The sequence below is a fragment of the Paramormyrops kingsleyae genome, chromosome 8, assembly GCF_048594095.1.
Source record: "Paramormyrops kingsleyae isolate MSU_618 chromosome 8, PKINGS_0.4, whole genome shotgun sequence".
Lineage (NCBI taxonomy): Eukaryota > Metazoa > Chordata > Actinopteri > Osteoglossiformes > Mormyridae > Paramormyrops > Paramormyrops kingsleyae.
Genome location: NC_132804.1, coordinates 26,469,999 through 26,482,682, shown reverse-complemented (window position 1 = coordinate 26,482,682; position 12,684 = coordinate 26,469,999). Strand labels below are relative to the sequence as shown.

Sequence of the window (12,684 nt, the reverse complement as noted above, 5' to 3'; positions counted from 1 at the left end):
TCTATATACTGTATGTCCAGTGTGTGTCATCATGAAAGTAGTGGAACTATTTACTTTGGCGGAGGTTACAGCGTGTGTTGTCCGGGTGCTAAGCGGTCATTTGGTTGCCCTTGGAAATTTTGCAACTGAAGTAAAGTGAAGAACTTTTCTACAGCTGGTTTAAGCCGAAAGCAGCACGGTAAAGGTTTTTTTTTGCAATATAGACATGAATTTGGTAAGATACTTTAAAATGCTTCATTGTATATCCATATGAATGACTCGCTGAGTTCTGTATCACTATGCAATCAAAAGCAGCACGGATGATAAATACTGTATATTGTTGTGAAGTTGTTACTCGAGCTCGTGGTTGACTGTAACCGTCCTGACAGGAAACTATGTCATGAATGGCACACTTTTGTATTAAATATATATTTAATTTGGTAAAGTTTATATTGGAAGCCATGACATAGATACAGACTTGTGTAACTGATTGCCAAACTAAGAAAAGCAATCCTGTAATTTTAATTGCATTCAACCTAATTACATTTAAAATCTAAGTAGTTTTATTTAACCCGTGTTTACTTTTTACAGATGAGAGCTTCTTTTTGGACCTTCTGAACAATGGTGATTTAGTGATTAAGGAAGACCTGTGAATTCTGCACCAAATGGAGTTCAGCGATTCTGCGATGTCCCCAGTCCCTACAAGAAACCCTGCTGTTTGTGTAGTAGGGTGTCCATCTCCTGGGGAGCTTGACTCTGCTCCTGCCACAAATGAAAAATTAAACGAGCTGGTTTTACAAAGGGATAATAAACAGGACACTCAGAAGTCAGACAAATGCCTGTTTGATACTGTAATTGACCACAACATTGTTTCAACAAGCACAACTGAGTCTTTTGAATCCAGAAGTCAACCGTGCTATGAAATTACATTTACAGTCACAATTGCGTTGGCTATACCCAAAGGTATTTTATTTCACAGTGAAAGAAGTTGCTGTTTCAGTTTATGCAATTCAATACGGTGGTTTAGTCAGATACAAACTGCAGTTGCTTTCACGTTTCTGCTAGGTTTTTGAAGACATTCATTTTACTGCAAAATAAAGAGAAACGACATTTATGAGATAAAACATTTTATTCAAAATGACTATGATAGAATGGCAGATTTTTCTTTATCTTGGGGGACATAAGTAGCTAACCTTAAATGATATGTTTTGTATATATTTTTTTCCCCCTTTAAGGGAATGATGAAAGTGTAATTGCTGATGGAGAAAAGACTAGTAAAAAAATCCCGAAGCAGTATTCCTCCAGCGCAATGGGGGAAAAAACTCCGGAAGCTCAGAGATACTATCATATCGAATATAATTTATTTCCTAACGATCCAGAGCCGAGGAGAGTTGACCTGGTAATGTTTGGGTTTGCTGCAAACATTTACTTGGAAAATGAAACTAAGGTAAATAAGGAGCAAATACTGCACAGGGGTGAAAGTGCCAGCATCTATTGTGCATGATGAGTATACAGTGTTAAACTCGACTTAACATTTACGTCTGCGAAAGGAGAATGTTTACTATGGTCATTTGTTTGTTTACATACACGTCGATCGTCATAGTTATGTAGAACATATAGCATCATCACCATTCAGAATTTGTTGTAAATTCCTGTGAATGTTTTCCAAACAAAAATCATTCTGATTTTCTTATGGTAGCAATGAAACATGACACTCAAACTGTTCACCTAGTTAACTTTCAATTTGGTGCTGATCCGCTAATTGATCTCTTAGCATGGTGTTTTTAATTAACATTAAGTACAGTATCCTGTTCACTGGGCTAAACTCAACCCAAAAGCACTGGATGTTGAATCTACAAATGATGTAGCCACTTCTGGACATTTTGGACTGACGAGATAAATGACTGGATTTGTGTGCCCTTATTTGATTTAACACCTAAGAGAGAGATTTACATGTTTCAAACATTTCTAAATATACAACACACTCGAACACATTCGGCCCAGGAGAAGTTGCCCTACGGCCTTTATCACTGCATGCATGTATTCGAGTTGAGACAATAGATTACAACAGAAATACAGTTAAGTAGCAGAACTTCAGAGTCACACTATTCTAATGGAGCTGTAGCTCAAAAGGTAAAACTATCATCTTGGCCTAAAATTAAGGAAAAAATTGAATCATTGAAAAAAAATATTTTCAAGAGAATGTCTTTATATTTATGCTCATTTTATGACTTAATGCTTAATTGACCCTATTAAGTCCAGTCAATGGATATATAATTCTTGCGCCAGGTTGCTCTGGATACTTATAATCTATAAGACCTGTACAATGCATATCTTGATAATACTGTCATGCCGATGTCTTTTTAGCATATTACACAGCCAGGCAGATATAGTGAGGTATGGGTTGTTATGGTAAGTATGGAATGGAGTACACTGGAGAACAATATAAAATAAACTGTATTTCTTTTCCTTTAGGTGTTAAAGCCTTGGAATGAGGGGGACCGGATGTGGCTAGCCTGGACTCAGTCTGTAAAACTCAGAGTCACGAGGGACGTGGTGATTAAACTGACCTCTCACAGAGTCACCTTCCGTGTGTGGGACACCAAGGACATGGTGTCTTCTAAGGCCAAGTGTGACAGACCAAGTGTCTTTAAACTGCTGCAAGGACTTTGCAGGGAGGATCCCGAACACACTGGTATGTTTTCAGGTCATGTTTCCTATGCCACCCTTTGTGATTCGATGGCTTGAGTAGTGTCCTTTGTGAAAGACTGCATGTGGTTGTAATCTTACCAAAAAATCAGCCAAAAGCTGATTGGCTCCCAGAGTGATCGTTTCCCTGTCACTTTCTTGATTTAAAACATCCATCCATCCATCCATCCTTTTTTCTGTAACTGCTTATGCTACTCAGTGGAGTCTGGAGGCTATGGACCCAAAGCAGGGTCGATTTAAAACACATCTTTGGCTAATAAGGTTGGCCTATCTATATGAATTATACCCCCTCTTATGCCCCCCAACTTAAAAATCCTAGAATCACCATTAAAAGTAATTCTTATACAAAAACGTGTTTTGACTGAGCAACCATAGGCATGTTTTCTGTGTGTTGGGGGTTTGGGAAAGAGTCGGTGATGACTTACTTGTGTGGAATTTCTGATGCCAGGTGCCCTTCTTGAGATAGGCAGCCAGATCTGCTAATCGGTCTTTATATCTTTGTACTTGGCTCAGGGGCCTCACACCACCAAGACTGTAAGCGTGATTCCTGTCTGTGTGTGCAGAGTGCATCTTATCTCTCACCTCTAGGTCTCTGTTATTCAAACAGCGAATTGTGATCATATGAATCCCAGCAACACTGCAGGAATGTTTTTTTCTCTCTCTCTCTATTTTCTTCTTTTGTGAAACTATTCAAAGATGCTATCAAGAACATTGTGAAGAAGCTGAGAAATGTTTTCAAAAAGGAGAATCCTAAGTCTGCTGTGAAAACAGACAAAAACTCCTCCTACCTTAGGAAAACCTCCATGATAGATGTTATGTCCAGAGAGAAGAGAGATTCCAATTCTGACCCCAAGGGAGAATGTGTTACTCGCAACAGGTACAGTGGGGTGTGTAATGGGCGCATATGCTTTTGGTCGGATAGCAGCAGATTGTTGGACCATGGTTCATTTATTCCTTACAGGGTTTATGTTATGATGTTCAGCAATTATACCAAGTTTGATTACATAATGTGCCTCAGGTTTGTGTCGATCTGAAAATATATTTTCATCTGGAGCACCTTTTGCTAATTTATTCTTCAGAGAAGATAGATCTTTTCAGTTGTTTTATAGCTATTTTTGTATTCCTTTTGGGGGAGTTTGTCATGCAGAAAGAACAAAATTATGCTTGTTGATTCAAGAAATTATCCAAACAACAATATGGCAAACTGATCTGCTGTGAATGCTGTGTGTGGATTGTCACCACACTCGTAAAAGGACTTCACTGCACTAGCAAAGATATATTCATGAAAGCAGCACAAACTATTATTATGCAGAGTAAAGTCAGAGAAGGAGGAAAATCAGTGCAAATAGCATTGAGAATTTTCTGTGTTGTGTCTGAGGCAGAGATGCTGGTGTGCTCAGCTTACCATTTTACCGTCCCAGCAGGCATATAGACAGGTAGTAAAATCATCATCCCCCCCTCCCCCCCCAAAAAAAAAAAAAAAAAAAAAAAAAAAAATCACATAAAAATGCCATGCCTGTGAACTAACTTCATATTTTCCCCAAACGATTCTCATGGCTATGATTAGCTGAAGTGTTCCTGAAATTTGACTGAAAATGCTAATTTGTATTAGCGCACTTGCATCATGAGCAATGAGGAACCAAAGTCAAAAAGAAAGAAAACAAGGAAACAAGAAAAATCTGTGACTTAATTATTCATCAGAGTATCAGTTTGCAAACAAATTATATCCAGATGGACCTTTTTAATGTAAGTAGAAAAAATATATTAGGGTTGTGACCTATTGGATGGGTTGCTGGACACGCCATGAAATCTGTTTCTTGCCATGGGCTTGTGTCCCAGGCTTGAGATGTTGTCCAGCTCTCTGATGTCTCACATATGGTAGGTGTCAGGAAGTCCCCGTGAATGACCTAAGGAGCCCAAAGCTGGAGCTGGAGTGGGAAAAGGATCTTGGTGGATTGCAGACTACACAATCAAACTCTCAGAACGCCCGGAAACAGCTCAGCAGGTTCACTATCAGTACGTGAGAAACTCGATGGAGTCTGCATTAACAGTGTACAGAGGACTATTACTAAAAAAAGTTTTTCTTTTGGTCTCAAAGATTAATTATTTGAAATTGATAGTGAAAGTGGTGCTCATCCTGAATAGTTATGCAACCGAATCATGTTTGTGCGTTATAATTATAATAATTAATATTCAGATGCTTTCCTTTAAAGGAATAGCTGCTGGTGTTTATGCAACTTGATATTACACTTAAGTATAAGCATAAGGGATTTTCCAGAAATCCAAGTCAAGTACTATTTCATTAATTAAGATTGGGCCCAAACTCAAAGAACCTGCAGTGTTTTAAGTCTTTTCTCCTGTAAGTCACATACTTCTGCTTTTCTCTATGTACCGTGTTTTCGTGATAAGGGCCTATGAGTTAGGTAGTGAGTGAGTTAACTTGCTTTGCCCTCCAAGACTCTTTGAAGGTTACCTGTGCGACAGATGAATCCCTGGTTGGGAATAAGAGGAAACAGCCATGCAGAGCTGGCCAGAAGATCACGGCCTTGGCTGGACAGCGGAGGAGTAGAACCGCTGCTGTGGAACTTAATCCAGTTTATCTGCTTGCAGGTACATCAATATTTCATTTCTTATTATATTTTATTTACAAAAACATAATAGTATTTGGCACAAAAATGGCTGATATTGGTGATCAAATAACTGATGTTAAAAAACATCTCTCCCTCTCCAACTCAAGAAATGCATCCAGACATTCCAGGAGTTCCTCTACTAGCTTGACACCACTCAGTTCCCTAGGTGTTCTTAATGTTGCACTTCCTGGTTGTCGATTAGCAGTCTAATTAGGTTCTTGCTTTGTTTGGAAGATGTCACACCTAGTCAACTCCATGACAGCTGTATGTTTGTAATGTGCAATTTGCTTCACTTTGGACCAAAGCGTTAGCTCAGTAAAAATAAATGTAAATGTGATACAGTGTTAAATAGCATGGTGATTATTCGTAGGTGTATTGCTGACACACTGAAATTGTTACATATACAAATTTGAATTATAGATCATTACAATCAACATCAGATCTGCTCACCTTTTCCAACATACAATAAGTAACGGGGTTCTTTAAATATTAAACAGCTGACCTTGTGATTTTCAAACTCTTATTTTAAAGTTGTTCTTTCTAAAAGTGTTCTCAGTTCCACCCAAAACAGTACAGTGTAGTCCCTTCTGTGGAAACAGTAACAACTTGAGGTGAACTTTAGAGACTTTAATAACCCGCCTATAACATGCTTCACTTGAAAAATCTTTTTTTAGACAGTTTACTTTAAAGGGTGTAGCAGCTTCAGTCTCGCCACTCCTTGCAGTACTTTGATGCTGCCTAGAGAAAGGCCTCTAATTGGCTACAGGAAGGAACCAGCGCAAGCCTAGCGCGATTCATTTGATGTGTCCCATTCATTGCTACAGTGACCTCAAATACAGCTATCACCAGTGAAAAATTCAGGCAGGCCTCTTGTAAACTGGAGCCAGACAAATCACATGCTGTTTGACTGCTGCACACATTTTAAAGGGGTGAAATGTATTAAACAACACTGTGTAGTTACGATTGTTGTTGTTTATAATATTCATGTAACTCTTGCGGTTACTGCTCCATTTACATTAAATCAGCTTTTAATTTTGCCGCCGGCTTGGATATTAGGGAGGAAGCAAGTAATTGGCTGCTTGGCGACCTGCTTGCCTGGAATCGATGAAGGTTTCTGCGACATTTCTGTAGATAAACCACTGCTGTCAAATGAACTCAGCATGGAGCTGAACCCACTGGTCATCACGGTCCAATCTGCCAAGTCCCTGCCGGCCTTGCCTCTCACTTTTAAGGTACACAGGGTACCGCTTGCTAATAGAGAATAGTATTAATCTGCAGAATCTTCCACTTTAAGTACTGTGAAAACCCTCTCCCATCAATGCTGTTTCGTGTTGCACCATGGTCTTGGGGGAACCTGTATTTGGATGGTATGACAATAAAATCCACTTTACTTGATCAGAGAAGTCTTTTAGGAAGAGTTTATTGATGAATGAAAAATAACAGTTAAGTTTGTCTTTTTTTTAATCAAACACTTGTTTTCTGTGTCATTTTCCACCACAGGAAAAATGTTTACCAGTGTATTGTAAGTATAAATTCCACAACTTGAGTGAGCACAGGACCAAAGGGCAAGATCATGGCATGAACATGCACTTCCAGGACGCACACATGATTCTAACTGGCCTCCTGAACCCAAGCGAGCTGTGGGAATACCTCCAGGGGCCTCCACTGAAGATTGAGGTCCACGACAGGGACAGAAAGCCGGTAAAGCCGACTAGTGCCCCTGCCATGTTTGGCACAGAGTCAGATGATGCCAGGCTGAGCAAAGTGGGCTTACGGAGCAGCGGGCACCCAACCTGCAATGCTCGATGTGACCCGTATGGTGTGGTGAGGGTAGACCTGTCCGAACTGCTGCGTGGCCAGAAGCGATTCAAGGTCATGGCTCCGATCGAGAGCTCACCTGCGGCAAACCTTTCAGAACATAAAGTGAGTAAATATCAAAAGCCAACACCCAGTCATTCACGGATGGTGTATGCAGCGGAAACACCGATAGGCCATTACTTAGCTGCCGGATCTCAGCTGAAAGTGAAAGTTGAAATCGCACATCCTCTGACCAAGATGAAGGACCAGCCTTCCCCGGATTGTCCATTTGGCCGCATCATTTACTTCTTCAGGTGCCGCAGTGGTGTTGCTCCAAAAAGGCTGCGCACGGAGATCCTGAGAATCAATGCTTCTGCTGCGCTTCTGGACTCATACACCGAAGAAACAATCAAGAGATCCCTGTCCTTCTCTAAAATGAATGCAAGCGATAGAAACGTGGACATTATCACGGGATTCTACTTTCATGATCATGAAACACACTTGTTTGTTCTTGAAGGACTGAGGAATAAAGCCATCCGAAGACTCTGGGAGACTATTCCAGTAAAGTAAGACATCCAGGCCTTTACACTTCAATCATCTGAACTCATCATCATACAAAGAATATCTTCTCACTGATATGATGCATTGTAGATTGTCAGGGACAGAGGAGGAACAGGTGGAGATTCTCTACAACTCAGACCTGAGCTTCTCAAACAGGCTGTATGAGACACTGGATGTAAGCCTACCTCCCATTCACCTCTACGAGTCCCTGGAGACCATCATGAGACAGCCGCTGCTATATGTGAGAAAGATGGTTCCTCTGGCTTGTTTCCAGGCACTCTCACGGTGAGCATTTCAGTTTAAGTAGTCAGGGATTATAGTTACGAGACCATAATGCATGTGTCATTGGTTCAAATCCCAGGAGTGGTGCTGCCGTCAATTGTGTCTAAGCCCTTAGGTCACTTGTTTAAGGACTGTCATGTAAGGCATTAATAAAAGTGTAGCTTGTAAAACAAAACATGAATTTGTACTAATATAGCCACCCTGGTGTGTAAAATGCTAAACCTGTAAACATGGGGCTATAAAATGGTAAGTTATGTAGAGCGATTTAGGAGAAGAAAAACAAGATCATGAACTGGGTTTGTCTCGCTGACCTCTCACCTCAAACTGCGGCAGACTAAGCCATCTGCTACACATGAAGAGGATGAAAGACGTGGTCCACAATGAACTGTTTCCCTCAGCCGAGATGATCCTTAGCATGAGCAGGAGATTTGGAACAGTTTCTGGGACGGGGGAGGAGCAGGTGAAGGTGAAGCACCAGACTGAGCCACGAGAATTGGTGCAAGCGACCGTAGTGAAGACATGCAAGGCAAGGGATGCCTACAAGCCTGAGTACCTGGAGGGGAAGCCCCAGCTCATCAGCCAGCAGCATGGCATGGAGACAAAGGACTTCTTTCAGGTATACTGCCGTAGATAACACTGCACATGTTCTGTCCATACAAAGGAATGACATTCAGAATCAACAGCTGTGGTATTTCCTTGTGTAAGGCCAACATTGAAGCGGCGTCTCAAGCCAACCCAAGGTTACAGACACCAAAGCCTGCTGTGACAGTAGCACATCTGGCAGTGGGTAAGGTCGCCCACAACTACAGCATTCAGAAGGAAAATTCCACCATACAGGCCTGGAAATTATTGCATGAAGAAATGGCGAAGGTGTGGAGAGATTCTGTTATATTTTTAATTCAATTACCTGTTCCTACAACGGACATTCTGTCCCTTCTACTGTGAGCTGCAAATATCATTTTTCCAGGAACCTAGACGGAGGTTTACATACAGCCAGGAGTACCAGCCTGCCACAGCGGTTCCCGTGGATGTCGACGAAGTACGGAGGTTGTCTGAGCTGAGGTCAAAAGCTGCTTGGCGGACTTATGATGGCTTCATCTGCCTTGGATTCAGGAGCAGCATGGAGTGCAATAAGCACCCTCAGCATCCCGATGAGGCCCGGATGGAGGAACTGAACAAGGTCACGTCAGTGTCCTGGACGTGGGTCTGCGGACCTTTGTATGTCAGGTTCCCCCACAGCCTTCCGAGAGACGTAGTGCGGTGTTCATGGGCATTCCTGAGCCCTTAGGCAAAAGGATCGGGTTTTACTGGTGTTTTTCTTCCCAGGGTCCACTTCGTAACGGTTCAGGATCGGAAAGGGTGTTTGGTGTTGTGCTGCATGACAAGGCTAATGCTGAGTGATTGAGGACCCCACGATCACACCGAAGTGTTTTGTTTTCCCACTGCCCCGTGTACTCGGGCGCCCCGAGCCAGGAGCCTGTTAAACGAATCAGCCGTGGCTCCTGAGGAGGGCCGTAACTTAATCCGTGAGCAGGAGCCAGGAACACCAGCCGTATATGAACATCAAACATTCCTCCCGTTTACGTGAATCTGAGTTCTTGAACTTTAATGACATCACTCATGTGCTTCAGCTTGCCATCTTGAAGCAGTGCAGTATTTTCAGTTGGTGATCAGTGCTGTCGAGTCCGATAGCTTTTTGAATCGCAGAACCTGAGCTGTGAAAGTTATGGTGCACGTTATACTATATAAAAGGAAACCAAAAACGTTCCATAATTTCATTCTTTCTCTTGTGTGTAATCTTCCCCTTCAGTGTCGGGGTACTGTACATGAAAGTTTTTTTTCCTTCTTGCAGCCTTGGAGAGAGAACATACTAAATGATAACATCTTGAAGTCCATGGTGATGAGAACCCAATGGCCCTGGTCAAAGCGTCACCAGGACTTTGAACTATATAGAAAACCCTCCAGCTTCCCCGTTCCTGTGGTTCCCATGACCAGTCACCCGGCTGGTAGGGGCGCAATGAGATCACCTCATTTTTTTACAATATCACCCTACTCATCCAAAGCCTTGAGTCCTTATTTACAGACCACATTGATGTTGCAATGTCATTCTGTTAAACATACTTTGTGTACCTGTTTGCGTTGAGAATCCTCTATACTTTCAAAAGGTCAGGGCAATCTCCATAATATGGAAAAACAAAAGAGTGCTAATGAACTATGTTGTGTCTTCTAGCCACCAAAAGGGAAACCCGGACACAGGAACTGGTTGATGTTGCAAAAGTGCAGTACTATTGGTGGCCATGGAAGGGGCTAAACACGACATCCTCAAAACTAGAGTACATTCCTAAGTTCAAGGTGATGCACATGGTAAGTGAAAGATAAGCCCTTGAAGACCAACTTCGGTCTCTTCAAAGTATGGCTTTGGGCCTACATGACGCTCATCATGAAAACATGCCTTTCCCGTGGACATGTTAAATACGACCGGCTGCTTCTGTCACGCGTTTATGGGTAAAGCGTAATCACGAACATGTGCAAGAGTTACTTCACCACTAAAACATGAGGATCTTGTGTGCACATGGTGGCCATTGTGTAACGAGCAAATAACCACACCGCTTTCTGAGGACTTTCACCCCGCAAGGAGATCGTGTGGAGAACACTTTACGTTACCACCCATGGTACCGGCACAATCAGAACGGGTGGTCTCCATGACCTCACGTCAACACCATCAAGAGGTTTCTGTCACTTCAAAAAGACTTCACTGTCAAGCCATCTTGTCAACTTACCTACTGGTTTTAATTAACAAAAAGGAAAACACGTCATGCATCAACAAAGCCAATACTATTTTAGTCTTGTTCCAAGTAATAAAAGTGCAGGAATCACTAGAAGGTGTTTACAGTTCACGCTTACAATATATATGGTCTTAAATACACCATTATATGTATGCACAAGAGCTTCAATGCCAATTTCAGGCATGTAGTCTGCCTTTCTGATTTCTCACATTTATCCCATGCAAAAAAAAAAAAAATGTCTGTGAAGTATTTCTCCTCCTTCCCAGTAGACCATTAATCAGATGTGGTTTTACCACAAACCAATTTTTCCCAGTTTTTTCCATTCTCAAACAGATTGAGCAGGGTAAGGATCTAGGTCTACATATTGGCACAAGACATGCATGGGGGGGGAGGGGGGCTGTATTTGAAATGTCACAGCTTTGCAAGTCTCACAGTTTATTAGTCTTATTTGACAATGCACGCAACAGAAGATTCCATGTTTGCTCTGGTAGCAATATCAGATATTTCCATTCAGAGGATATAACAGGTAATTTATGGGTTTTTCACAGCAACCAGAGGCACTGGTCCTAGGAGACACAGAGGAAGAGGCTTGCACCACTGGGCCTTTGGACCAGCATGACCAAAGCTGGGAAGGTGTCAGCTTCCCCCGGAACAAGTCAGAGCCAAAGAAATTACATTTTATGTGAACCACTTTTTCTCCTGCTCAAGTGTAAAACATCAAATGGAAAAAATTGCTTACAAGAATGATCTCAGATATACTAAGTATTTCAAATAAATCAGTGAAGCCTATTGTTCATCCCTGGGTGATGATTGGAGCCATTGCCCCTAAACCTCCTTCCAGTGGTGTTTCAGCACAGACAGGACTCTCTACCAATAAGACAAGAATTCAAAGCACACAGGGCCGAAGTTTACAGTACTTTCCATTAGGGGTGGAGCCGAACCCGAATACGGTATTCGGAAAGGCACAAATAATGTGTTTTTTACGAATACTTATTTCGAACAAATACTTAAAAAAATATTTGTATTCGGGAACAAGAAAAACTTTATATCAAAAAGCTGCGTTTCCTCTTGAGACCGCAGTGCATGCCCGGATGAGTGAGTGAGTGAGTGAGTTCAGGAGTCGGGGGGGGGGTTGTAAAAGAGGTGACTGACACAGGCTGCTCCACACAGTAACAGAGAAGGCTCGGCTGAGCGAAAAAAGACTTAACTGTATCACTATTTTTGTTGAATAGATTTTTGTACCTTAACTGGGTTCCGGAGGCAGTTTATAACTTTCGGGAAGCAGAGTTTGATCGGGAGATTATTCCATTACGCTGCATTATTGACGTCTGCAATCAGGTGCTCTCATGTTCGCTCTGTTTACGTAGCTCTGTTAGCTCGCTAATTTAGACAATAGGCTGTTGACAGAGTAACGTTAACGTTTGGTTAAAAAGGTTAAAACAATGCTTGTGTAGTTGTGTCGAATTGTATGCACTTGTAGGAGTTATATGGTACGTTTAAGTTACTCTGTCTACTGCATATCCATAATTATTATAATGGATATAATTAAAGAATACTTACACTATAGCGTAAATTAGAAGTGCAACGCAAAAAAACTGGATTTTTACGCCTATTTTGAATTTTACTCGAATACAAATACAAATACTTTTCCCCCCTCAACAAATACAAATACAGATACAAATACCGGCTGCTTTGCACACCCCTACTTTCCATAATGTGAACAAAGTAATGCAGTGTTTCCCAATCCGGTCCACAGAGACCCACAAACAGTCTACTTGGAACTGGGAGGGAGCAAAAATGTGGACTGCCTGGAAGGGAGCTCGGAGGGAGCAAAAACATGAACTGACTGTGGGTCCCTGAGGACCGCTTTGGGACAGTTTTCACAAATGCTTGACTGTTGATCTCACACACGACCATGTGTTTAAGGTAAATGCATATAT

The 12,684-nt window shown here is 41.7% G+C and overlaps 1 protein-coding gene across 1 annotated transcript; it reads left to right on the top strand.

Annotated features, from left to right (window-relative positions):
* Nucleotides 1-1,107: 1,107 nt before the first annotated feature.
* cfap92 (cilia and flagella associated protein 92 (putative)) lies at nt 1,108-11,631 on the top strand. Its single transcript, XM_023799752.2, has 14 exons — nt 1,108-1,426; nt 2,455-2,674; nt 3,385-3,565; nt 4,571-4,704; nt 5,146-5,298; nt 6,375-6,550; nt 6,819-7,681; nt 7,767-7,961; nt 8,292-8,574; nt 8,664-8,828; nt 8,926-9,138; nt 9,811-9,964; nt 10,189-10,322; nt 11,293-11,631. Exons 1-14 carry the CDS (start codon nt 1,289-1,291, stop codon nt 11,428-11,430), a joined length of 3,147 nt encoding a protein of 1,048 aa, XP_023655520.2. The 5' UTR covers nt 1,108-1,288; the 3' UTR covers nt 11,431-11,631.
* The last annotated feature ends 1,053 nt before the right edge of the window (nt 11,632-12,684 follow it).

Excerpts from the sequence above, each read along its gene's own strand:
- cfap92 (XM_023799752.2), top strand. The coding sequence starts at position 1,289 with ATGGGGGAAAAAACTCCGGAAGCTCAGAGATACTATCATATCGAATAT. Across the intron at positions 1,427-2,454 it reads ACTTGGAAAATGAAACTAAG|GTGTTAAAGCCTTGGAATGA; the intron begins GTAAATAAGGAG and ends CTTTTCCTTTAG. Across the intron at positions 9,139-9,810 it reads GGATGGAGGAACTGAACAAG|CCTTGGAGAGAGAACATACT; the intron begins GTCACGTCAGTG and ends TCCTTCTTGCAG.